Source organism: Hyperolius riggenbachi, chromosome 3 (genome assembly GCF_040937935.1).
Source record: "Hyperolius riggenbachi isolate aHypRig1 chromosome 3, aHypRig1.pri, whole genome shotgun sequence".
Lineage (NCBI taxonomy): Eukaryota > Metazoa > Chordata > Amphibia > Anura > Hyperoliidae > Hyperolius > Hyperolius riggenbachi.
The window spans coordinates 92,047,211-92,074,250 of NC_090648.1; the positions used below are offsets into that span (position 1 = coordinate 92,047,211).

The 27,040-nt window shown below is 45.7% G+C and overlaps 1 protein-coding gene across 1 annotated transcript in view; it reads right to left on the reverse strand.

Annotated features, from left to right (window-relative positions):
- Window positions 1-24,187, reverse strand: part of XAB2 (XPA binding protein 2) — a 31,824-nt gene extending 7,637 nt beyond the window's left edge. Inside the window, exons 1-16 of the mRNA XM_068274586.1 lie at window positions 24,091-24,187; window positions 21,448-21,596; window positions 19,005-19,128; window positions 14,839-15,036; window positions 14,617-14,751; window positions 11,744-11,908; window positions 9,556-9,700; window positions 9,325-9,476; window positions 7,182-7,301; window positions 5,570-5,701; window positions 5,356-5,487; window positions 4,249-4,362; window positions 2,847-3,009; window positions 2,565-2,755; window positions 621-743; window positions 337-511 (exon numbers count right to left, since the gene is read on the reverse strand). Of these exons, the coding sequence (XP_068130687.1) occupies window positions 337-511; window positions 621-743; window positions 2,565-2,755; window positions 2,847-3,009; window positions 4,249-4,362; window positions 5,356-5,487; window positions 5,570-5,701; window positions 7,182-7,301; window positions 9,325-9,476; window positions 9,556-9,700; window positions 11,744-11,908; window positions 14,617-14,751; window positions 14,839-15,036; window positions 19,005-19,128; window positions 21,448-21,596; window positions 24,091-24,114 (2,242 nt within the window). The 5' untranslated portion in view covers window positions 24,115-24,187. The remainder of the gene's footprint in view (window positions 1-336; window positions 512-620; window positions 744-2,564; window positions 2,756-2,846; window positions 3,010-4,248; window positions 4,363-5,355; window positions 5,488-5,569; window positions 5,702-7,181; window positions 7,302-9,324; window positions 9,477-9,555; window positions 9,701-11,743; window positions 11,909-14,616; window positions 14,752-14,838; window positions 15,037-19,004; window positions 19,129-21,447; window positions 21,597-24,090) is intronic.
- Window positions 24,188-27,040: the final 2,853 nt, after the last annotated feature.

The window sequence follows — 27,040 nt, forward strand, 5'->3', positions numbered from 1 at the left end:
AATAATTTATGTAAATTTGTATGCAAATATATGCAGCTTGAAAATGTACCAATCAAGTCCCACCCAGGTCTAAACTGATTGGTCCATTTTCAAGCTGCATATATTTGCATATACATTTGCATAAACTGAAGTATTTGCATGTCATTGATCATCCCTACTCTGTAGCCCATCATGTTTTTCTATCGAATGTTACCCAACACTTCAGGAGTGCTTCTAATGCGGGCTTCAGTCAAAAAAGGTTTGATTTTATTTTTTTTAATTCTGGAATTCTACTAGAACGTATCACCATCGGTTTCCCCAAAGGTGCAGTAAGTTTTATTTCCCTTAGTGCTTTACCTTTCTCCTGGCCGGCTACTCCCTCGGCCCGAAGTCTCTGGGACACAAGGAAAGTGCCCTGCGTGTTGTATTTGGCCTGTACACTCCGCTTCACCCGCAGCATCTCTCGGATTGTGTCCTCGTTACCATGACGCACCTCAAAGTCTCTCCATGTCTGCCAGAAGCCGGCTGTTAGCTGGGAAGAGAGACAGGAAGGGGAATCTGTAAGCTGCACACACGACACGCAGACACAGCACAAAAGCACAGGAAGTGGATTGTATAGTCCCATCTATAGAGGCACTTACCCGAGGATCACATATCTGAGAGCAGTAGGAATACACGGCACGGGCTCGGTCTATCTCTCCCAGCTTACACTCCATGTCTGCAAAACGCAAGCACATCTCCCGAGACTGCTCGTCCGCCAGCAGCTGGGGAAATACACACGTCATAAGCACCATTCTAGGCAAATGCCTGATGAGATTAGGTATAAATTTACACACAGGTCTAGATACTTTATATTCAATTTACACAGGCCCTCATCTCTCACTTATTGTAACATCCAGAAAGAAGGCTGCCAGCACCACCACATAGTAATGATGCTCTTTTTATTGTTGGGAAAGTGGATGATAGATAGCTGGGGGCATTTCAGAGCAGATGAAGCACTAGTCTAGTTTAGGGGACCCAGCAGGACACCTCATACATACAGCTCAAAGCAGTTGTGATCGGCTGACTAGTGTGGGCACCGTTTACTAAAACCGATCTGAAACCAAGAAGTTACAGGGGGTGAGTCCACTTAATCACGGTACTGGAATTTCCATATGAGGTTTCCTGCTGGGTGCCCTAAAGTAAACTAGCGGTGCAGATGCCACAACCCCATTCTGAAGTCTAGCCACTTCCTAACAGACCTAGTATCACACCGCAGGAGAAATTGGCAGCGCTTCCAGACAGAGGCTGTACAAGAATTAGCTACCTGCAAAGATGTGCAGAGCTCCAGAATATGGACAAAATTACACAACTTGCATTCCAAACAGGTACAGCAAAGGAGGGCGTTAACTTCAGTATAAATAATATCAGCGCTGCGTAATATGTTGGCGCTTTATAAATACAATAAATAATAATAATAATAATATAGGGCTCTGCATGTGTCTGTTGGTTTTCATTTTAGTTGTAGACTTGAGTGTTGTCACTTGTTTGATGTCTAGTAAAACACAGGGTCATCTAATACAGCAAATGATCATCATTATTTTAGCCAATGAGCAGCCAGCAACTCACATCTGACCAATCAAAACAGGAGTGGGTCTGATAGAGGATTTACTTGTAAAATGCAGATGAGTAGTCGATGACTAATAGCAGCTCACCCAGATCTCACCTCCGCAAGTACAGCCCACTATTGCAACATCTACATATGAGATACTCCCCTCAGATGCATTTTTAAGCCCATACGTACACACACACACACACACTGTACACACACACACACACTGTACACACACACACTGTACACACACACACGGCTGAGGTGGCGGATAACGACCACCTCAGCCGTTAATCCAACGTATGTACAGCAGCCCTCGACCGACGCTCAGCCAGCAATCCGGCAAGCGGATCAACTTAGCCAAGCGACAGCCAAAAGCTCTGTTCTTACAACATGACGTGACACCGACGCCGCCCTGTCAGCCCTCCGCCCCACTGCATTACAACAAAACGCGTAATTAGCATGTAATCTAACTGTCTGTACAGAGAGAAGCTGACTGATATCATTGCCAGCTGCAGGACAAATTAGCAGATGTACTCCAAACAAAGTAATTCCCCCCGCCCCCAACAGCAGCAATGTTTCTGCCTTGTTTACACAGTGCATATACTTCCAGCGCAATCTGATGATTCTGCAAAAGCAGGCTTATCAATTAGCAGCTAAATAAAGTGTAAAGCATGTAAATGGTTTTAGCTGTTAATTTTATGCTTTAGACCAGGTATGTCAAACTGGTCCTACGAGGGCCGAGATCCTCACACATTTTTGATACAGCTCAAATCAATTGGTGGGTCTGAATAAGGAAAGGTGTGGTCAATCAGGCAGAACACATTCCTCTCTTTCTCAGTCCATTCTAAACACTGGCATGGATCCGGCCCTCTAGGCCTGGAGTTCAACACATGTGCTTTAGACTATAGATGACATTTGATGACAATACCATTTTCAAAAGGAAAAAATAATAATAATAATGACACAAAGTAAAGCCCTCAGAAGCCATTACCTCAATAGCCTTCTCATAAATGCTGCGAGTGTGGGTGACTCCGTAGATTTCCGCTGCTCTCTTGATGTAGATGTTGAACATCTCGTATTGCTCTGCTGGCTCTACGGCCTGAGTGGCTCGCTCATATAATGCCATAGCATGCCGCGCGAGTCCATGCTCCTCCTCCAGCTTGGCATACAGGAGGAAGATGTCTGCAGGGAGGAAAGAAAAATAGAGATATACAGCTACTAATACCCATTCCCGATCTCCACCCATCTCCACTATGCAGTTCCCATTACACACTTTTTGTAAATTTCCTAGGACAGCCATCCAGAGCTTGTTCAAAGAGATCACGGGCGCGCTCCAGCTTCTTCCCTCCGTAGCGGGCAATGAATTTAGACAGGTAAGTGCTCCAGATATCGTACACATTCGGCCAGCGGAACAAGGCAATGCCACGCTCATAAGCCTGAGAAAATACAAAATACAAGGTGAGGAAATAAATGGTAATGTCATGTATTATAATAAATAGCTTGACTTGTCTTAAAGTAAACCTGAAGCGAAAATAAACTTATGATATAATGATTTGTATGTGTAGTACAGCTAAGAAATATTGCATTAGTAGCAAATATTGCATTTTCAGTACAGGAAGAGTTAAACGTCAGTTATCTATGCAAAAGAGCTTCTCTGAGCTCTCTGACCCAACATGGGTCGAATACAGAACTATTTTGTGAAGCAGTTAACCAGCCATGAAACACTGCAGTAAGGTTTTACTGCAGGAAAGCTCAAAGGGTCATTATTTCTGCTTTGTTTTACAGCTCAAAAGACAATGGGGTTTCTAAACTGAAAAGATGACAGAATGATGCAATATTATAACAACAAAAAAGCTATATAACTTAAAATAAAAAATGAGACTTTCCTTTGCTACTAATGTTCTATTCCTTATCCGTATTACACATACAATTCATTTTATCTTAAAGGGTTTTTTTTGCTGCAGGTTTGCTTTAAAGCCAATGGGAACCGGGGGTTAAAATAAAAAGCCAGATAGATACTTACCTATGGAGAGGGAAGGCTCTGGGTCCTAATGAACCTTCCCTCTACTCTCCCGGTGCCCTTGATGCAGCGCAGGATCCCCCGTTTGAATCCCCCACCGTGGGGGACTTCAGAAGACTACGGGACCGAGTCCTCCCGAAGACAGGCGGCTCCTTACTGCGCGTGTGAGAGGGCGCTTGTGCGTGCGCAGTGTGGAGCGTCCCGTGTTCAGGAGTACCCCGGCTCCCGAAGACTTTCCGAAGACATCTTCGCCTGGCAGATGGAGCAGTATTTGACTAATTTAGTCAAATACTGCTCCCGGGGACAGCGCTGCACCGAGGGCACCGGGAGAGGAGAGTGAAGGCTCATTAGGACCCAGAGCCTTCCTTCTCCTTAGGCAAGTATCTGGCTTTCTATTTTAAACAGCGGTTCCCATTCACTTTAACCCTAGGTACACACTATGATATTTTCTGGCAGATTTACTGTCAGATCGACTATTTCCAACATGTCCGATCGATTTCCATTACGAGTGAACAAAAAACAGTGGGAAATCAATCGAAAATCGGATCGGACATGTTGGAAATAATAGATCTGATAGTAAATCTGCCAGAAAAGCTCATAGTTATAGTGTGTACCAGGCATAAGAGATACTAAGTGCAAACAAACTGCCACTCACCTTGAAACTTTCCTCAAAGTAGTTGTGCTCCTCCAGGAACATGGCGTAGTTTATGATGATCTGCGGCGTGGCGATGCGGAGATCAATGATCCGATCGTACACAGCTTTGGTGGACTGAAGACAAAAATGTGAGATCAGACAGGTAATGAACACAGATTCATCACAACATGTCACAGCACAAGCAGGGAATCATGTATACACTGTACTTTTGTTGCTCTCTCAAACACCAAAGATCTGAAGCAAATACAAAACCTGACCTCCCAGAATGCTCGGGGGTGGGTGTTGGGTAGAATAGCTAATCAGCCTAGACTACAGGCAATATATAAATGTCGGGAGGGTTTCTGATGCTAAACCAGAAAACTCAGAGTGGGTATCCAGAATAATTTACTGCATTCTACTATATGTCACGACAGTGCCTTTTTTATTTTGCAGTATGCTTTTGAGAATTGAGAGGAAACCACGGAGACTGGAGGAAATGCATGTAAACACGGGACTGATGTGAAAATTCCATGCTTATAGTATTCTGGCCCAGATCTGAACCAGTGGTCTTAGTACAGTACAGCTAAACTGTAACCATGCATACACACAAAACTGAACCGTAGGGATGGCGACGCGATACCCTTGGCGACAGTTCGGGGCTGAGAGCTGTACAGACACTTTGTTAAACTACAGCCTAGGGAGGGGTTTTGTTGCTATGGAGGGGCAGGGGGGAGACTCGGGCTTCCAGCAGGAGGAGTACGGTGAGGAACAATACACTGGCACAGGATGATGACACTCTGGATCTTTAGAGGACATATCAGGATGGCAGTATGCATGCTAGATCCTCAGCAAAGATGCCATGACCTCTGCTAAGTTTAGTGTGGCATGACTATGAGGCTTTATCTGCTATGCTACTGTGCCACACATGATGCACCAATTGTTTCTGGTCTTTCCACGGGGCGAGTGCAGTTTGTCTGAAGTCTGACACGGTGGCTGGAACTAAAATGTTAGATTTGATTGGAGTCCATCCACAGGTAAAACTGTTCTTGTTCTACTACTGGGAACAACATACCCTAGTTCTACAATAGACTTGGAAATCAGGAAGTGATGGCATCACAAGCAGCTTACCTTAAAGGTACCTAAACTTTCCTCCAGATCCGCCAGCATGGACCACACCTTCAGGGATTTGTACAGTCTGTTCTGCACAGGTTCAGAGGCGTCAAAGTACTCTGCCTTGCGGGCGGGAACTGCTGTGGCTTTCTATAGAACAGAGAGAAGACGGTCAAGCATTTGTCAGTAAAACATGTATTATTCACCATTATCCAGTCACTTGTTCACTTACTCTGAGGATGGAGAGAGCCTCGTCGTAGTTCTCATGCCTCAGCTCCATCTCACCAAACTGGCACCAGACTGAGGCCAAGTCGTCCACATGTGTGTACTGAACCTGGGTGGCCCTCTGCAGTATGGCCCGGGCCTGAAACACATAAAAAAGAAATGCATCACCTCCTTATTACTACCTGCACAATCCTACATACCAACAATGAGTCCAGGGAAAACAAGTCTGAGATTCAGCTAGACAAGCATTAGGCTCTGTTCCCACTAGAGCGGAGTGTGGACATTCTTTGTCCGTTCTCCGCTCATTGGTAAGCGGTCAGTGAACGGCTTACATAGGAGCTACATAAGAGCTGTTAACACTTGTCATACTGCACCAGATCCACGGGATTCACTGCAGGAAGCGGACCCCACTTCTGTGGCTTCTGCGATAATCCCTTGCCAGGATGTGTTCCCCCATATAGCCAATGGTAGAGCACAACTGCCCCGGGCTCCAACAACATCACTGCGGACCACATTATACTGTCCGCTCCCACTTGGCACATGTGATGCAGAAGTATAGTGGGAACAGAGCCTGAAACAAAATTGCCTTATCCAACAAATAAAGCAGTCAGGGCAGTCGGTACCTGTAACCTGACACTGCTGATAGATGCACATCTGAAGTGGGGAGGAAGGAAAAGATAAGATGGCCATACATCACTCGATGTGCCACCAGATCGTCTGTTAAGGCCCGTACGCACGCCTGCTAAAAACGACTGTTTGAGACGATAGGCGTGTCTACAACGGCCACGGAACCCCAACCCACGAGCGATCTCCCTGGCGGATCAACTCAGCACCCATGATGGCCAATCGCATTGTTTGACTGTATCCCCATGAGACTTCACCTATGCGCTGCTCCGTCGTCCCTCCACCTCCCCCTTCGCATAGCAACAGAAGACGTTGTCAGGTATAAAGCTGACACGCGTGTGTACAGGCCGGCCAGCGATGTCGCCCTAGAAGATGGGGTCCCAATCACTGAATGGCAACATAAATAATGATGTATGAACCTTTTGATAGATCCCTCTCTAGGAATTCCTATCCATTTAAAGGAATACTGTAGGGGGGTCGGGGGGAAAATTAGTTGAACTTACCCGGGGCTTCTAATGGTCCCCCGCAGACATCCTGTGCCCGTGCAGCCACTCACCGATGCTCTGGCCCCGCCTCCGGATCACTTCTGGAATTTCAGACTTAAGTCTGAAAACCACTGTGACTGCGTTCCCGTGTCCTCGCTCCTGCTGATGTCACCAGAAGCGTACTGCGCAGGCACAGACCATACTGGGTCTGCGCAGTACACTCCTGGTGACATCAGTGGGAGCAAGGACACAGCAGCGCAGGCGCTTTAAAGTCTGAAATTCCAGAAGTGAACCGGAGGCGGGGCCGGAGCATTGGTGAGTGGCTGCGCGGGCACAGGATGTCTGCGGGGGACCATTACAAGCCCCGGGTAAGTTCAACTAATTTTCCCCCAACCCCCCTACAGTATTCTTTTAAGGTAAATGTTTAATACAATTCATAGCTAAAAACAAAATACAGTAAAAAACAAAAACTGCAGTTTGTGCCTATAAATAATTAGAGATTCTACTTACATCAGCTATTTGTTTGTTGTCTTCATAAAACTTGGCAAAAGCCACCCAGAGTGTGTGTGGCTTCCCCGTGGCCTTTGCTGGATCCACAGTCTGAACAGCTTCCGTGAACGTGTTGATGATCTTAGAACAAAAGAACACAGAGAAAGTCACCACCGAGAACCTTCATACTAAAGACTAAAGAATAATGAAAGACACCACCTCTGACAAAGGAGACCAGGGTGTGAATACTGGCTAGGGCCAACACCAATTAAGTAAGGAGCCATTGGGCAAGACTCCCTAATGCTCTAGGGTGGCCTGAGTGCACCCTTACTGGCTACAGCTCTGAAGTGCTTTGAATCCGACAGGAGAAAAATTATACATAAATGTTATCACTACATTACAAATAAGGTCTTCGGAGAGGAGGGACCTTGAAGTTAACGTGTGCTCCTTCAGTCAAGTAGTAAGCTGTGCAGAGGCGCCAAAAGAATAAAAGTATGCTAAAAAGTTTAAAACATTTGGGTGGCGGCGGTGGACCGGTCACTCCAAAAAGGACACGAAGTTTTGTCACTTGAGAAACAGACAATTTAATTTAATACTCCACAATTAATTCGCAACGCGTTTCACGGGCACAATCCCGCTTCATCAGGCAATAGACATACGGAGTATCACTATAAAAAATGACAGAGATGGAAGCATGTCAGCAACATGCAATGTACATCTAGTTGTACAGATAATAGTGGTACATGATTATTCTGAGTGAGCACGTACATAATGTGATATGCATACAAAATTGACATGGGTAACATAGGTGATGAGGTGGAGAGGGATAATGCAAGAAGGTTGATAGGTTTGGTATGGGTAATTGATAGTGGCCAGGTAGATGGGGGTATATGTGTGTCTGGAAAGTGTCAATAGAGTGTGATGCGGTAGATGGGGGAACAAAACTTCGTTTGTGTAAATTGATAGCTGTAAGATTGTGGGCATTATGTGTAATATGATGCAGAAATAAGTCTGTAGAGGCCAGATAATCAAATACGGGGGGAAGAAACCAATGAACTAGTATAGAAAGAGTGGGGGAGGGGAGAAAAGGTAGAATGTATGGACTGGTAGGTATAGGAAGGTACTATAGTAAAGATCATATATAGAGGAGTGAGTGGGGAGTACATATAAAAATCATTAGAACTCACCGGCTAGTTGTCCAAACCACGCTTGGCACCCCTGTGCTGTGTGCCAGCGTGGAACCTGTTTAATAGCCGTAGCGTGCATTTCCGGGGTCAATCTGGGGGGTGACGATTGGCCAATCCGATTATGTGGGAGGCGGAGATGGGCTGATGGACAACGCTGCGTGCGACTCAGAGGCCGCGTTGCAGCTGCGCACTGGGTGGGTGGAACAGTGTACAGGGAGCGTCTAGACAACCCTGGCTCAGGCGCTCCTGTGTGCGTCAGGACAAAACTGGGCGGGTGGTGGGGATCTCTAGCGCTGTATGCGCATGTGCAGAAGTATGAGTACGACATGTTGGACGTGGGCAATATGCCCATGAAAGAATAGGGCGTGTAAAAGAGAGAATATAAACGGCGTATTAGTTGGAAAATGAAGGGGGATATAAGAGAATGAGGGGAAAGAGAGAAAATACGGATTGAAGCTAGTTAAAAATGTATAAGCAAAAGGCTACGTGAATCTGTAAAGTTAAGTTACTAATTCGTGTGATGGTGGGTTAGTGCCACCCAGTGGTTGAGATTTGAATAACTAGGTACAATGTGTGCGTCTATAGAGACCTATGTACACACTTGATGATTATTTGGGTGTGTAAGCCTGTATAAATAGGAAGGGGGAGGGGGGCAGGTAACGGGGGGGGGGGGGGGGGGGGGGAAACAAAGGGACAGAAATCCAAGGGTTACATATATAAAGACAATAATAAAAGATGGGTACATAAATGAGTGATGACAAATAGTAACAGTATCAATTGTAAAAACATGTGTACACCTTCAGTCAAGTATCCTTATAGGAGTTTTACAAGAGCATAATCCATAGAAAGCAGTTGTATGCTTTTCTATAGCACTACAGATGAGTAAATACAGCATTGATGCTGCCTGAGCTATACAGAACTAGAATCTTCTGAACAAGGCCTCTCAACCAGACAGAGCCTGCATGTAGAGTACTCACCTCCCGTGGCTTGCCTTCATATAGCTGCACCCTCTTGTGCCACTCGTGTACATTATGTGGGTTCTGTCGCAGTAACACTCCATTCAGTAACAGAGGTCTCCTCTCCATGAGCTGCTCGAAACGAGCCAATCGCAGTTCCAGGTCTAGGTCATCTGACAAAACAGGATGACAATGAGAAAAACAGTAAAAACAGACTAAAGGAGAGATCCGTAACCTCAGACTGAAGCTCACCCTCCTCCTCCTTTCCCATCTCACTGACAGTCTCCATCTTGGCTGCAATGACGCTCTCTTCAAACTGAGCGTAGCTGTCAAACACCTGGGTGAAATCCCGTACAGTGGTGACTGTCTGAATGGCCTCTTCATAGACATCCCGAGCCTGCCAGACGCAATAAACAGCATGTCAGCAAGCTATAGCTGCTGTACATAGAGAGATAAAGAAGCAGCAAGGTACGGAGGAGAGGACTGCAGCTGTACAGAACTGGGGACCAGCAGCTCAAACCTAAACTGGAGATCCTCCTTGCTACTAATTCATATGAGATCTGTGTGTTGGAGTGAGGGTCCTCTTACAACAGGCATGAGCAAAGTACGGCCCGGGGGCCAAATGTGGCCCGCCAAGCCTTTTCTGGTGGCCCCAAAGGACTCTACAGTTGTTAATTCCAAGTGGCCGGCAGGCCGTATTTGCAGTGCCACATGCAGGGGCCACCTTGTACCATCGCTCTGCCTCCCCTTTGCTTGCCTGTATGCTACCAGCCACCATTGTAGCAGTGGCAGCCACTGCTTAGCAGCTGCCACTATGCCAGCTGCAGGAACAGCCACTGATTAGCAGCCAGTAACACTATGCCTGCATACTGAAAGGGACATGCTAACTGCACACGGTATATGGGTTATTTCCCGTGGAAATTTTTTGACCACTCCCCTAAGCACCTCCTTTCCCATTTAAATTATGGGCCCTCAAAAGGATGAGCACAGCTTCCCTCGCTTGTGTGTATATTTCAGCAGCCAATGTGGTCTGGCAGCAGGCTGCAGCTCTTCTGCTCCTGCTCCAGCACAGGCCATTTATATAATGGTGTAAGTAGTGCAGTTTGTCACTCCCTGGAGATTTTAGACTGATTTATGTGTATGAATGTGTTCCATCGAATAGTAGAACCTGGAATGCCTCTGCATGAATCTCAGGCTTGTGAGCATGTAATGCTTGCTTACTGACTGGTGTAGGTAGAGTGGGGACCCTTTACACCTAGAGGGAACCTCAACGCTGGTGAAAGGGTTTAATTCAGAATGCTTTTTGCATGAAAACCATTGTGGAGCTGAGTATCGTCCATCAGTGGAATTGAATACTTGTATTCAAGTTGTTATCATTAGAGTCCAAACTTGTTCTAAGGGTTTGGGTGCAGAGGGCTAGTGACTGTAAGCAACTGGAGGAGGACTACATCTGACGGAAAGAATAAGAAGAAAATAAAAAAAGATACACCTATCTTTCAGGCACACATTTCACACATTCTGCATCTGACCGCAGGACCAGCCAGGGGACAAAAGTAAATGCTGGAGTAGTAGGATGAACCCAGTGTGGTGTGAGGGCAAATGCCTCTTTGGCTTATAGCCAAGTCAACCCTTCTACTTGTTATCTCAGGTGGGGAGGGCTCAGCTAATACTGCAATTACTTTATAGTCAGTTATATGGGGCATATCAAAATGCAGAAAGTGTTTCTTTCGTCATGGATTTGCATAAGCCTGCACCCATATCACTGTGTGGCTTCCCAGTGCCACAGAGCAGCAACTGTTACATTAGCTGCACCAGTGGTCATGTGCATACATATTATACACATAGGATCTCCATGTATTTACACACTTGACAGCAGTAGCCAGAGAATGTGAGGTAATCTGGACTCCACATATCCACAATCCAGAGTTCAGCTTTACCATGTTACAGATGGCATGACCCTGCCTCAATTCTACAGTGATGCAGCCTATAAACATATAGGGGTTGATTCATTAAGCTGCTAATGTGAGCAGCGCGAGTTGTGTGCATGGTAGTGCTGCGTTGCATGCGCTGGTAACTTACGCACACTCCATTCACATAACGGTCGCTCCACTGATCCTGCCCTGAGCCCTGTCCAGTGGCTTCATGTGGATCCCTGCACTTTGACTGGCCCAATAGGCTGCCTGTCACTTGAGCTACCGTGCGTAGCATGCACACAACTCGCTCTGCTCACATTAATCTTAATGAATCAACACCACCCAGTCAGGACAAATATATAGGAATTGCCTTTGTTATTTTCTCCACAGGAGCAGATATGTAGGCTGAGAGTTCTCACGTCAGGATATAAATAATGAGATCACTGGAAATGGCACCACATTCTACAGGCTACGCCAAGGCTAATGGTCTAGAGATAGCATGGATTGAAATGCTGTGTAGTAAATACCTTTTCAAAATGGCCGCTGCGGGTGTGGTACTCCGCCAGGGCACACCACAGCTTCCCCCTCTGGTCTGTGAAGCGGGTGAGACCACCACGGATAATGGCTCCAGAGTCCAGAGTGCGGATAGAGCTGGGATTCTGGGAAAGAAGTGTACAAAGCTCCTGCCACAGCTGTAAAGAACAAAACCATGGTCAGTTATATAAAAAGGGTTTAAAGCGGACCTGAACTCAGAACTTTCTCTCTGCTCTACAAGATAAGCAGCAACATAATAACCTTTAAAGAAAAACATTTCTTTGTTACAGCTTACAGAACTCCTGCAATAAATATGCTGTGTGTCTACTTCCTGCTTTCATGGAAGCAGACAAACGGTTAACATCCTTTGTTTACATAATAGCTGTCTGCGGAAGACTGCTGAATTTCTGTGCTGACACAGCTGAGAGATCGAATTACACTTGTGATTATTTAAAGATGAGGTGGAATCAACTAACAGTCAACATACCAAACTATAAAACAGGTGTCTTAAACACAGTTAACTGTACTGTACAAATGATGAGATGCAAATGGGTTGATGAACGCACCTGCAGTAATCAATTATTACCCTAACTTATGCTGGGGATACACGGTACGTTTCTGTACCGTGTATCGACCAGCTGATCCGGCCAGCTGATAATATTCAGCAGGCCTGATCATGCCGCTCGACCCGCACCCGCTCGATTCCCGCCGGCGGACAATGGCAGGGAATCGAGCGCTGATAAGGAAGCGCCGGCGGGGACGAGCGGCAATCGATCGCGCGGACGAGTAGGGATGCGCGCGATCCGGCGCATAAAACGTGCCGTGTATGCCCGGCATTACACCTGCAGTACTGCAAGTTACGCCATTTCCGCTACATACGGTACTAAAGTAACGCAACCAGTGCTACGGTAACGAGAGTTGCTAACAAGCGTTACCATTACTAACGCACTTTACCATTACAACTGTCATGCTACTCGTACTCGAGTACCGCAAGTTGTGCTAATAGCGTAACTCAAGCTATTTACTGGTGAAAGTAAGTGCAATATTGCCGTGCTTTGGCAATACTGCAGATACATGCATCACCACCATAATCCCCCCCCCCCCCCCCTTAAAGGATACCACAGCCCACAGGCTGTGGTAAAATAAATGCAGCATGTGTAGGGGAAAAAAAAGGACATACTCACCGCTCCCCTCGCTCCCAGCCGCCGGGTCCCGCTCGTCTGCTACAGCTCCCGGTACCGGCCGACTCATCTGACCCCTGACCCGGACATACTGCACTGCGCATGCGCAGTATGTCCAATCATCTTCCCTTCTGCCGTCGCATCATGACGGCAGAAGATCGGACACTCCCCCGCCTCCTTCCTGCCCAGCGTGTGCGCTCCACTAATAAAGCTAGCGTGACATGCTAGCTGGAGTCACGCTGGGAGCGGCGATTTGGAGAGAGAGTGGAGGGGGAGTGAGTTGGGATGGACGGGAAGCGGGCACTTATTATGAAAGTGCCCGCTTCCCGTCCATCCCAACTCACTCCCCCTCCACTCTCTCTCCAAATCGCCGCTCCCAGCGTGACTCCAGCTAGCATGTCACGCTAGCTTTATTAGTGGAGCGCACACGCTGGGCAGGAAGGAGGCGGGGGAGTGTCCGATCTTCTGCCGTCATGATGCGACGGCAGAAGGGAAGATGATTGGACATACTGCGCATGCGCAGTGCAGTATGTCCGGGTCAGGGGTCAGGTGAGTCGGCCGGTACCGGGAGCTGTAGCAGACGAGCGGGACCCGGCGGCTGGGAGCGAGGGGAGCGGTGAGTATGTCCTTTTTTTTCCCCTACACATGCTGCATTTATTTTACCACAGCCTGTGGGCTGTGGTATCCTTTAAAAACATGAAACAACAGCGATATTGCAATCAAACAATTAACACACAGCCAGCTGTGGACACTCAACACGCCATTCCTAGCAGGAGATCTGCCATACAACTCACAGGCTAGCCTGGTATTCAGTATACAGATGCGTGTGCTTCGTACTTTGCTCGCACATGGGGTGATGTCACACACTGCCCTCCAATAAAGGACACCCGAGGTGAAAATAAACGAATGAAGAAAGCGTTTGTATTTATCTTTCTTCTCCTAAAAATTACTTTTTAAGATATTCCACTGTTTTGTTTTACTTTTTAAAGTTATAACTGTTTTATTGTTTTTGCTCAATGACACATTCATTGAAGTATGCCAGAACTAAAATCTATGAACTATTGACCCTTTTTATCTCTTTCTTGCTCTCAGAAGCCATTTTCTACCAGGAAAGTGTTTTATAGTTGGAATTTCTTATCAGTGAGGGTCACACTGCAGTCACTTCCTGTCTGAGTCAGTACTGAGTCAGTACTGACTCAGCCACTTACATACCTGATATTTAACTCTTTCAGGCAGAGAAAGAAAAAAAAGGAACACAGCATAGTTATGTGTGTGCTAGGCACTGTACATACACGTTTCTATCTCATCATGTCACCTCGGGTATCCTTTAATGGACAGTGGACTTCCTGAGCCAGCTAGGAACGGCGTGTTGTGTGTGCGGACATCAGTGGAGGAGTGTAGCTATACATTTATGTCAGTGGTTGGCGACTCATATTGTTCTGTGGATGTGATTGCTTTCACCAGGATCATAAGCTTACCCACTTAGTGCTGGACAGCTAACGTGTGCCTGGGAGTGTGCAAGGGACACACAGAAGTGTGTAGCAGACGCCTGAAAGAGTGTAGTGGATGCATGGGAGTGATGCATGGGGGTGTGTAGTGGATGCATGGAAGGGAGTAGCGGATGCATGGGGGAGTGTAGCGGATGCATGGGTGCTAGGACCCCCCTGCACATACTCTTTGCTTACCTGGTAGTTGGATTTTCCCTCCTTTGACACAAAGTCCTCTTGGTTGACTATAGCTGCTAGCCTAGATGCTGCTTCATCCAGTCTCTCTATAGAGAGTAAATACTCGATGTACTCCTCTGCATTCTCCGGTGAGAGCTGTAATACAGACCGGCATTACTATGACATCACATGGCACAATCATTTCCTTACATCCCCAGCAGGTACAGCCTGACAGCGGCTTACCTTCAGGTAGCGCCTGTAGACCCGCACTGCCGTCTCCGGGAGAGTGTGCAAGCGCACAAATCTCAGATAGAGTGGCCAGATGCGATGGTGCTGTGTGATGGGGAGCGCACGGAGGGCCCGGTCAAACGTCCTCCTGGTGCGGGTGATTTTACACTGATCCATGAGAAACTGGCAGTAATCCAACCAAATCCTGGGCATCTGCCAGAAGGGGAGAATGAATACAAATAAAAAATGAAGCAAGTAGGGAAATGTGGGAAAGAAAATTCTATAGCAACGGGAAAAATGACATCACAAGCAAATGTTCTGACCTGAATGGCTGCTGCAGCAGTGGTGCTACTACAATTCATGGGGCCCCTCAGCAAAACTTTGATAGGGCCCCCCGATGTTCACACCCTTTCCCTTGCCTTCCCCTTGTGACCCTCACAGCCTTGAGGCCCATCACAGGAGGGTCATAGAACAAGTGTGGTCATCACGATCTTCACACCCATGATCTTCACACCCAAAACACCAATTGGAACTCCAATAAAAACTGCAAAATGCACACAAATTGTCTTTACCTCCAGGTACAGGCAGGTCTTGAACTGTTTGGTAAATTATGTGCTAAAATGCCCCTAATTTCCATGAGAATAGCTATTGTCGGTAAAATTAATGCAAATTACCTCATAATTTACCGCATGAGGTAAAACATGACTAAAACCTACCAGAATTGCTAAATGTCATTACCTCATGAGGTAAATTACCTCACATGAGGTAATTTGCTTGATAACCCTACCAGAATTGAGGCTGTGTTCTGTTCTTTTCTCGCTGTCTGACACCCCTCTTGCGGACTAGTACAGACTATTGTGACCAAAGACACTCAACTACGTTTGCATGAACTTGTTTTGTTGTAACTCCTTGTATGTTAACCAATCTATCTATTGTGCAGCGCTGCGTAATATGTTGGCACTTTATAAATACGATAAATAATAATTTTCTCCCCCGCACTGCAGGGCACAGCCCACTCATTCGCCATCGGTCGTACTTTCTTGCATCTAACTAGAGCAGCAGACATTTATCACAGGTGGTAACATCTTTAGTGTTGGCAACACACTTTGCTGAGGAATGGTTAGGTGTTGAGTGTTCTGAGCCGATTATTATTTTATTATTTATTGGATTTATGTAGAGCCAACCTATTACACAGCGCTGGACAATAAATAAGGTTACTGACAATAACAGGGGGTGACAGACAACGCAATACAGGTAATATGCAGTAAGACAAACAATGTCAGATACATACACTGGAGTAGTAGTACAAGTAAGTTCATGTTATTCTGGGAACAGGATGCATAATTAGGTAGTAGCAGCAGTAGGGTATTGTACCGTGTTAGCCATCAGTAAAAGCAAGAAGTTTTATATCAGGATGATACCATTTATTGGCTAACTAAAAATGAATAAAAATAAGCAAGCTTTCGGCCTTGCAGCCTTAGTCTGGCTTATATCCTTAAGCTTTCGGCCTTGCAGCCTTAGTCTGGCTTATATCCTGTAAGGATATAAGCCAGATGAAGGCTGCAAGGCCGAAAGCTTGCTTATTTTTATTCATTTTTAGTTAGCCAATAAATGGTATCATCCTGATATAAAACTTCTTGATAATTAGGTAGGATACTCAAGGAGGGAGAATAAAAAAGGAGAAGAGAATAGAAAAAAACGGGAGAAGAAGGGGGAGTAGCTAATCAGCTTAGGCTTGACATCACTGGGAGGGGTTATACACCAATATATAGTTATAGCAAGTGATTTTGACATTTTGACACTGAATCCAGGAAAATGCACTTAAAGTGGGTATCCAGTATAATTTATAGCATTCTACTATATGTTACTAGAGATGGGACAAATCCCAAATTTCCGTGAATCCAAAAAGATTCTCAAATCTAACGTATCCTGTACATAAGAATTGTGTGATCTGTGTAAGAATAGTAGTTAGACCTAGAATAGTATACCCCAAATCTAACATACTACTTATGTAAAGGATTTGTTAAGTTAGAGATTCAAAAGATTCAAGAAAAAGAAAAAAAAAAAAAAAGAAAAAAACAACAACAAACATTCGTCGTTACAATGCCTCTTTAAGTCTAAATAGATGCCCAGGGCTATGGAGTCAGTACAAAAATCATCTGACTCAAGACTCCTCAATTTATGGAACCTCCAACTCTGACTGACTCTAGATACCCAAAATTGCTCTGACTCCTCAACTCCGACTCCTTACGGTGGCCACACACCATACAATTTTTTAAATATCTGTTCAATTCAAGAACTGCAATCAATTTTTCTGACTGATTTTAACATTTCAAACATATGACCAATGTAACACACACATACACAATTTTCTCCCAATTATGATAAAAATGATTGGAAACTGAGAAAATTGCTAGGGTGTGTATATTAATAAATTGACAAACTAACACACACCATACAATCTTTAGAAAAATTAAAGAATAATTTCTAGCATTCCGGATCGATAAAAATCATAAAAAAAAATGGAAATCCGATCGGATTTTTCAGTCGAATGGAAAAAAAAAAAAAAAGCTTTCAATTTTTTTCAGGAGATCTGATCATATTTACCGAATTGCCGTAAAATCTGATCTTTTTATTGTATCGCATGTGGCCACCTTAACCTCCCTGGCGGTCTATTAAGATCGCCAGGGCGGCTGCGGGAGGGTTTTTTTTTAATAAAAAAAAACTGTTTCATGCAGCCAACTGAAAGTTGGCTGCATGAAAGCCCACTAGAGGGCGCTCCGGAGGCGTTCTTCCGATCGCCTTCGGCGCCCAGAATAAACAAGGAAGGCCGCAATGAGCAGCCTTCCTTGTTTTGCTTACATCGTCGCGATAGCGACGAGCGGAGTGACGTCATGGACGTCAGCCGACGTCCTGACGTCAGCCGCCTCCGATCCAGCCCTTAGCGCTGGCCGGAACTTTTGTTCCGGCTGCGCAGGGCTCGGGCGGCTGGGGGGACCCTCTTTCGCCGCTACTCGCGGCGGATCGCCGCAGAGCGGCGGCGATCAGGCAGCACACGCGGCTGGCAAAGTGCCGGCTGCGTGTGCTGCTTTTTATTTCGCTCAAATCGGCCCAGCAGGGCCTGAGCGGCGACCTCCGGCGGTGATGGACGTGTATAGTCGTCCATACCGCTGAGGAGGTTAAAGAGAACCCGAGGTGGGTTCTAACAATGCCATCAGCATACAGAGGCTGGGTCTGCATATACTGTCCAGCCTCTGTTGCTATACCGATCCCCCTAAGCTCCCCCTTGCGCTCTGCTATGCCCCCATAAATCACCCAGCCGTGCTGTCGACACACAGCGAGTCGAAGCTGGCTGTTTACCTCTGTAAGTGTCAGTCTCGCCGCTTCCCTGCCTCCTCCATAGCTCCGGTCTCCGCCTGCATCCCTTCCCTCCAATCAGCGGAGAGGGAAGGGACGCGGGCGGAGACCGGAGCTATGGAGGAGGCGGGGGAGCGGCGAGAGTGACAGATGCAGAGGTAAACAGCCGGCTGGGACATGCTGTGTTTTGACAGCTCGGCTGATGATTTATGGGGGCATAGCAGAGCGCAGGGGATCGGTATAGCAACAGAGGCTGGGCAGTATATGCAGACTCAGCCTCTGTATGCTGATAGCATTGTTAGAACCCACCTTGGGTTTTCTTTAAGTCTAATTTTTACAAAGGCTATGGATTTGGTTAAAAAAAATCATCTGACTCCCCAGTTTACTAGAACCACCGACTCAGACTCCAGGTGCCGAAAATTGCTCCGACTCCAGGTGCCGAAAATTGCTCCGACTCCAGGTGCCGAAAATTGCTCCGACTCCAGGTGCCGAAAATTGCTCCGACTCCACAGCCCTGTTTCAACCAAAAACCTGGACACACCATTTTTGGATTGTTTGACCATTCAAAGGTCTGGAATCCAACTCCAATCTGACAAGGCACCTTTCTACTGTCTGCTGAGGGTCCTCTACCAGGCTTACTAATAACACTAAGCTGTATCCAATTACTCAATACTGAAAGGAGGCTGATAACTATTGGAAGCTATTAAGCTGCTACATGCTGAACACTGCACAGATGGAATGATAGAAATGGGCAGGAGAGGTGAGCAGTATGAGGGTGGTGGGCGCTATGTCCTTGTGGGCGGTTCCCCTGTCTGTGTTCTCACCTTGTGCATGAAGACCAAGGCTCTCTCGTGACAGTTATTCACTTCCTCGAAGCCCGGATCAGTGACGCATCTCCTCTTCACCTGCCTCCTGCGCTGCTTCAGGTATGCATACCATAATTTGTAGCTGAAGCAACGAGATGGACGAGATTAGTACAAACAGTGACAAGAAAAGCAGAGGGCAAAAGCTAAAGAACAGTATGCAGTTTCCCAATGTTTTTTTGCATCTTCACCCTTTCCCACCAAAACACACACAAAGATTAGTGAAAATTTTCACTAGTCATAAATTGTAATTTAATCCTGGTAAAGTGTATGGTAAAGTCCACAGTCCTTTGTAATGCTCTGGAATCAAAAGCAGGAAATGTGGGTGGCTGCTATTAGCAGAAATTTGGCTGCCCTATAGGCACCCATACAAATGATCGTTTTTATAGCGAACGGCCCTGGCACCCATTATTTATTGGGAGCCTTCGGTACCCAAATTTCACACTATAAACAATCATTTGTATAGGCCCTTATGGGGGCGCCGATATACGTTTTTGAGGGTTTGATAGTTATTTTTTGCGTTTTGATTTTTTTTAACTGAACCCAATCCATCACCCTTTTTTTCTGCCCTCAGCCAACCAGTGAGGAGCAGGAATGTGGGAGGGGTGATGACAACCTTCTTTCACGTTGGCAATGGCAAAAATAGAGGCAGGCTGACTAGATTACATAAGAAACATTTCTGAATAGATTGGAGTGCTTGCAATGCAGGGTAAGGTTGCAGGCTGCATATTAAACACAGAGCCGAGGGTAAATGGAATTTGATTTTGTGGCTGACAATCCCTCTTTAAGGTTAGACTGACATGAGGGTGTTTTTAAGGCTAGGCATGGGTGTCTAAGGTGTGGTGGTGGTGGTGGGGGTTAAGGTTAGGCATTGGAAGGGGGTGGTTAGGGTTAGGCATCAGTAGAGGGAGGGTTCTGTGTGAAAATAGGGTTAGGTTTAGTTTTAGTAAAATATCTGTGCCATTTACCAATATTTTACTATTGTAATTTACATTTTCAATTCTTAGAATATCTATACATTTCCCGATATTCTACTAGCCGAAATTGGGCCAGCACCACCTGGCTTTAAAATGGTCTGCCACGCAAGCCTGTCGGCAAATTTAACCACTTTACCCCCACCCGTACGGATTTCTCCGTCCCTTTTTCCATCCTTTTACCACCAGGGACGGAGAAATCCGTACTTCCCGCGCTCCCGCTCGCTTATGCGCGCACTCCCGCTCGCATGCACACCGCCGCCCGCTCGCCCGGAGATCAATGAACGGGAATATCAATTCCCGTTCGTTGATCTAAGCCCCGCAATGATCCGCTGCTTCTACGAGAAGCAGCGATCATTGTAAAGAAAAAAAAAACAGTTCCCAGCCTCTTTGTACTTCCTGCAAGCGTCCTTCCGGACACTTGCAGGTCGCATAAACAAAATGTTACTGTGGCCATCTTGTGGCCAAATAGTAAAACTACACCCTAAAGCATTTTCACATACAAATACATTACTTATACACAAAAAATTAACTCATTACCTCCCACACTCATTTTTTTTTTTTTTTGTAATTAAAAAAAAAAATAAAAAATTTACAATTTAAAAAAAATAAATAAATAGTTACCTTAGGGACTGAACTTTTTAAATATTTATGTCAGGAGGGTACAACACTGTTACTTTGTAAACTATGGGCTTGTAATTAGGGATGGACGCAAAACTGAAAAAAATTTTTTTATTTCCAAATAAAATATTGGCGCCAAACATTGTGATAGGGACATAATTTAAACAGTTTTATTACCGGGACAAATGGGCAAATACATTTCATGGGTTTTAATTACAGTAGCATGCATTATTTAAAAACTATAATGGCCGAAAACTGAAAAATAATTTTTTCCCACATTTTTCCTATTTTCCCATTAAAACATATTTAGAATAAAATAATTCTTGGCATAATGTCCCACCTAAAGAAAGCCTAATTGGTGGCGGAAAAAACAAGATATAGTTCATTTCATTGTGATAAGTAATGATAAAGTTATAGATGAATGAATGGAAGGAGCGCTGAAAGGTGAAAATTGCTCTGGTGCTCAAGGGGTAAAACCCCTCAGTGGTGAAGTGGTTAAAGGCACAGGAAGTGCAATTGCACCTGCAGTACCAAGTCAAGACACCGAACATTTATATTGTGCTTTTCTCCTGGCGGACTCAAAGCACTTGAGCTGCAGCCACTAGGGGGTGTGCTCAATAGACAGTAGCAGTGTTAGGGAGTCTCACACAAGAACTCCTTACTGAACAGGAAGAGCTGAGATTTGAAGCCTGGTCTGCTGTGTCAGAGGCAGAGCCCTTAACCAGTGCACTATTCAGCCAGAAGTAGCAAAGGCTGTATCTTCTATCCTACAAAAGAGACATGGGTTTCACATAAGCTTTTTCACTCACCTTCCTGGCAGCTCCTTCAGTGCCCTCTCATATATAAGATTCAGTGCATGTGCTGAGCCAGACTGCTTGTATTCAATATATCGCATCCAGCACTTGACAGAGTAGGGGTTCCGCAGGATCTCCTCCTCATACTGCAAATCATCATCCTCCTGTGTGTACAATAAACAAGCTTGGTCGGTATGCATAACTGCTGCAGAAGATCAGTTTATTCTACAGACATTTATGAAGAAGCATGTAATCCGCAGTGGTCAGGTGTTTTGTTTTTTTTGTTGTTTTTTTTAAAGAATTTTTTTTATTGATATTTCAACAATGAAAAAATAAAACAAGACAAACTAAACATCATGTAGAGGGTCCAGAGGGTAATAAACATTACAATAAAATCCATAATACATATCAAAGGTAATGCAGAAAGCATAGGTGCATAATTAGCAGTGAAATATACAGGAGTATATTACACTGTATAACATTATAACATTGTATTATTATTATTTATTGTATTTAAAGCGCCAACATATTACGCAGCGCTGGACAATAAATAGGGATACATACATTGCAACAAGGGGTGACAGACAGAGAGGTAGCAAATGGTTATACAACATAGCACAAGGTTATACATACAATCAGGGTATAAAATGCGGTTTACAGAGACCCGGAAAAACAAGTACGAGTTAGTCCATGAGAAGGGAGTAATTGCTGGGGTAGTAAAATTAAGAAGGACACACTAAGGGAGGGGGGATGCCCTGCCAAGGCTTACAATCTAAAGGATGGGGGGACACATAAGGTAGATATTGTAGTGTCTTATCTCATAGCAAAAGCAGATAATCTTGAAGATCACGAACTGAGGCATTATTATCAAGGTGAGAAATCCCCGCATCATGAGAATCAACCCATATACCAAAAACTTTGGAGAACTTACTAAATTGTGCCCTTGATTGATAGGTAAGCTTGTAAAGGGGGAGGTTAGCAATCCTGTACGGTAGAGGTTAAACTAGGCTTCCATTTTGGGAGGAGGAGGAGGGAGGAGAAGAAGAGGACCTAAACTTATGCATAGGAAGTAAGGAAAACACAGCAACACCCCTCCACCAGAGGTCGACTTAGCAATATGAAGAGAAGCTTGAACAGAGGCGCCAGAATAGAGTAAAAACATTTAAAAAAAAAAAAAACTTTAAAAAGAGCAGCAGTAGTTTGGCTTGGACCCAGATTTGTTTTTGCTCCCCTGACGAAGTGGGATATAACCTGCGAAATGCGTTGCATTGTGGGGTACTTAAAGGGACACTGTAGGGGGCTCAGGGGAAAATGAGTTGAAGTTACCTGGGGCTTCTAATGGTCCCCCACAGACATCCTGTGCCCGCGTAGCCACTCCCCAATGCTCCGGCCCTGCCTCTGGTTCATTTCTGGAATTTCAGACTTTAAAGTCTGAAAACCACTGCGCCTGCATTGCCGTGTCCTCACTCCCGCTGATGGCACCAGGAGCGTACTATGCAGGCCCAGTATGGTCTGTGCCTGCACCGTGCGCTCCTGTTGACATCAGGGGAAGCGAGGACATGGCAATGCAGGCGCAGTGGTTTTCCGACTTTAAAGTCTAAAATTCCATAAGTGAACCGGAGGCGGGGCCGGAGCATCGGTGAGTGGCTGCATGGGCACAGGATGTCTGTGGGGGACCATTAGAAGCCCCGGGTAACTTCAACTCATTTTCCCCCGACCCCCCTACAGTATCCCTTTAAATAAATGGTAAATTTGTTGAACTTTAATCAACAGTCTGTGTTTGGGGAGGTAAGCCCACCACTGCTGCCCTTTTAAACGTTTTTTTAAACAGTTTTACTCTATTCTGGTACCTCTGTTCAAGCTTCTTTCAACAAAAGTGTTCCCCCTCCTCACCTTCTCCCCCTCTAGCAGTCTAGGCTCAGGTGGGTATGTGACTGTGATCCCCAGCACAGCCACGGAACCCTAGTGACCGAGAGCCGTCTCATTGACCATCAAAACGAATACACTACAACAGATACCCAAGGAAAACGAAAATATATACAATGGACACAGTGAACCGCACATCAGATCGGGAGCCAATCTGCCATACTGGGGACCTAGCCTGATAAGTGATCATATGGATACATTTGCATTTGTGGTCAGTTATCTATTTTGTGTGTGTTACAAGCAATACCATTCCTTCTTCAGGTATATACAGAAAATGATAGACAATGGCAAAGGACAATAAAAGTATTCAAGAGAAAACTACTGAAACCTAACATATCATTAATTCCTGGAAGTGGGGTTTAGCCATCACCATATTGTTCAGACCACAAACTCTGGGCCACAGACTAGACTTTTAGGATAGCTGCAGCTCTGAAAGCCACTGGTGTAGGAAGTGTCTGAGGAAGGCAGAAGTTGTATTTCTCATTATCTAATCACATAACGTTTCACAGGTGACAGAACAAGCTCTGCCTCTGTCTGTAAGGAAACATATATGCCTCAAGTGTAGTGGAACTACAACAACCAGCATCCCCTCGTTTGAGTTGGTCAGGACTAGCTTTATTGCAGGGGAAGCAGACATCATACAGTGTGACCCGCTGGAAACTACTGCACTACAACTCCCAGCAGCTCCTGAGTGACAACCTGAGCATACAGCAAATCAAACGACCCACTTACGAAGATAATCTGCTTGTCCAGCATGTTGTGATCCTGGCGTCCCAGGAAATGAACGTCACCGCCAAGAATTGTCCACTGAACCGACTCGTACTGCCCCTCCGCAACCCCTCCCCGGTCGGCACTTGTCAATGACGTCATCGCGCGGAGTTCATCAGCGGCCATATTTGTTGTGGGCATTTGTTTGGGTCGGTTCATCTACAGTGGAAGGTGGTAGTAACATATATTATAGTCTAATAAAACATTGGGGCAGCTGGTTTCGTGCCCGAAAGCTTTAGCAATATAGGAGGTTTTCTGGGGTTTTATGACTGCTGTATATGTGTTACTGGTAAGGGATTTCTAGGATTGTTCTCTACTACCCGAAAGGGAACTCCAGGTAGAACATGTCAAAAAATCTGTTTTCTTTTCAGAGGCTATTTCACACCACACGGAATAGTTTTTATTAAAATTGCAAAACCTGCATGTAACACTTTTTATGCTGGGTACACACATGCAATTTCCCGTCCGAGAGATGGGAATCGGTGCGATTATTTCCGTCATGTCTGATCGGATCCCATTCGAAAAAGTGATCGATTTTGCGCACTTATAATTGGAAAATCTATCGCTTTATCGATTGGGCGCACTTTCGACATGTACACACGATGCAACTTCCAGTCCGATCACCTGTCGAACGCATACCTCCCAACATTTTAAACTAAGAAACCGGGACACTGGCCACACCCCTAACCACACCCCCAACCACACCCCCAAGACACGCCTACCATCGTTTTTTTAATATTTTTTTTTATTAATATTTATGCCCTTATTCTTTTTTTTTTTTATTAAATATACCCTCATACACCCTGCCCGTGGGTGGGGAGGAGGGTAAGGGTGCCCGTGGGTGGGGAGGAGGGTGAGGATGGGTGCCAAAAAATGATCGAGGCGCCAGCCACGCGTGGTATGCGGGATGCGGCCATATCATTACTACCTCCCTCCCTTGAGATCTGCCCCCGTGTCCCCGTTAGCAGAGTGCGCAGCGAGCGGAGCGGGCTGTCATCTTACCTCCGTCCATGCACGCATACCGATGTCTTTCTCCAGCTTCCTGCTTCCTGTGACGTCACAGGAAGCAGAGTGAAGCCGGACATCGGTATGCGTGCATGGACGCAGGTAATGACAGCCCGCTCCGCTCGCTGCGCACTCTGCTAACGGGGACACAGGGGGGGCAGATCTCAAGGGAAGGAGGGAGGGAGGTAGTAATGCTATGGCCGGCATCCCGCATATCACTTAGGCGCGGCTGGCGCCTCGATCATTTTTTTTTTTACTGCTGCCCACTGCCGCCGGGACTTGGGGGGCTCATACCGTGACAGCGGGAGAGCCCCCCCAAATCGTGACAGTCCCGACGAGATCGAGACGGTTGGGCCCTCTGCGAACGCATGGGAAATTGCATCGTGTGTACCCAGCATTAGAGTTATTGTGATCTTGTAACAAGTACTGAATAACAAAAGCACTGTGAAAATTGTTTGAGAAAAATCACTGGCACTTTTTGGTTCGAAACAGCCCTGAGGATCGGGGCCCACAAGATTTCAGTACCAATTTGTTTTTTCTAGGAATTGCCAGTAATTCCAAAAGTGCTAGGCTAATAAACACTTCGGCCTCTGACCACCATTTCTACCATCTCATACACAGCTTCCCTTTACCTAATGTCCTTGTCACAGGAGCCCTAGTGATCAGACCGCAAATTGCCTTCCAATCGGTTTCAGCACACAGACCATGCAAGCTTTGGGCGCGATCTTTGCGCAGAAACCGACAGAAATTTGGGCAGCAGCCCGACCAGAAGGGAGCCTGTGGGGTTACGGAAATACAACGTACACACGATTTCAGGGTATAACTGCCACCACCACTGGTATGGGCCAGTGGACCCGACTGACTGACTAGTCCTGCGAATAAACCGGTTAAACACACTCTATTCTGTGTAGATATCAACAATAGTAGCGTCTCTTCAGAGATCTGAGTTCAGTTCCTGTGTATGCTGAATAATAGGGTAGCTGGAACAACAACTGACGATAGCATTGGTTTATTGAAAGCAATATAAATAATTAATATATACAGAAAATTATTAAAATCAACAATTATTGAAACATTAATAGCCAGTGTGAAATAAAAGGGAGAAAATACTTAGGATTTGTGGAAAGATGTCCTATTGTGGGAAAAACTTGTAGAGTTCCTTTGTTTCAGTTCAAAGTTCAGAGTTCAGACCAGGTGGATGCCAGCATATCCTCAAGCTGGCACAGACGAAATCAGGATGATGTTTCAGGGTGGAGGACACTGAGTTTGTCTCCTCTGCCATTCTTATGCCCCTGATCCAGTAGGAGGGAGTGAGGGCGGGAGCCACACACCCCCTTAGAATATGAGATGAGTCCTCCCCTTGTCCTGGGGACCAGAAATCATATCTAACCCTATATGGGCTCTATCTCACAGAACCGTACAGGTCAGGGCAGATTTACTCACATTTTCAGGTCTGTCTCGATTTACCCAGCAGCCTGATACCAAACATGAGGGGTGGGACCCCTGTGGTATCATCAGGGCACTTTCGAACTGCCTAACTGGAAGTCTTTACCTCAGAATGTTCTGAAATTTTCCTCAGAACCAGCGCCAGCCAGGGCCCATCATGTTCTGTTAGTTTGGAGGGTCTGCCAGCCTGGCAACACAGAAAATATGACATATATAGCAGTTTATGGAATATGATATACCTCTGGGATTTACAGCAGGTCATTCCTAGGTGACTGTTCTTTCAAGCTTGTGGCAGCAAGCTACGTGTCAGCTCCCCTGCTGGGAGGGAGCCAGAATGTCTGACTTTTCCGCAACTAAATTGCTTCTGCCATCGTGCTTATCAACGATACCTGATGGATGGGCCATCAGCACAGCTTGAAGCCAGGGACACTCTGCAGCAGGCTTGTGCCTTTTGGTGGTAGGA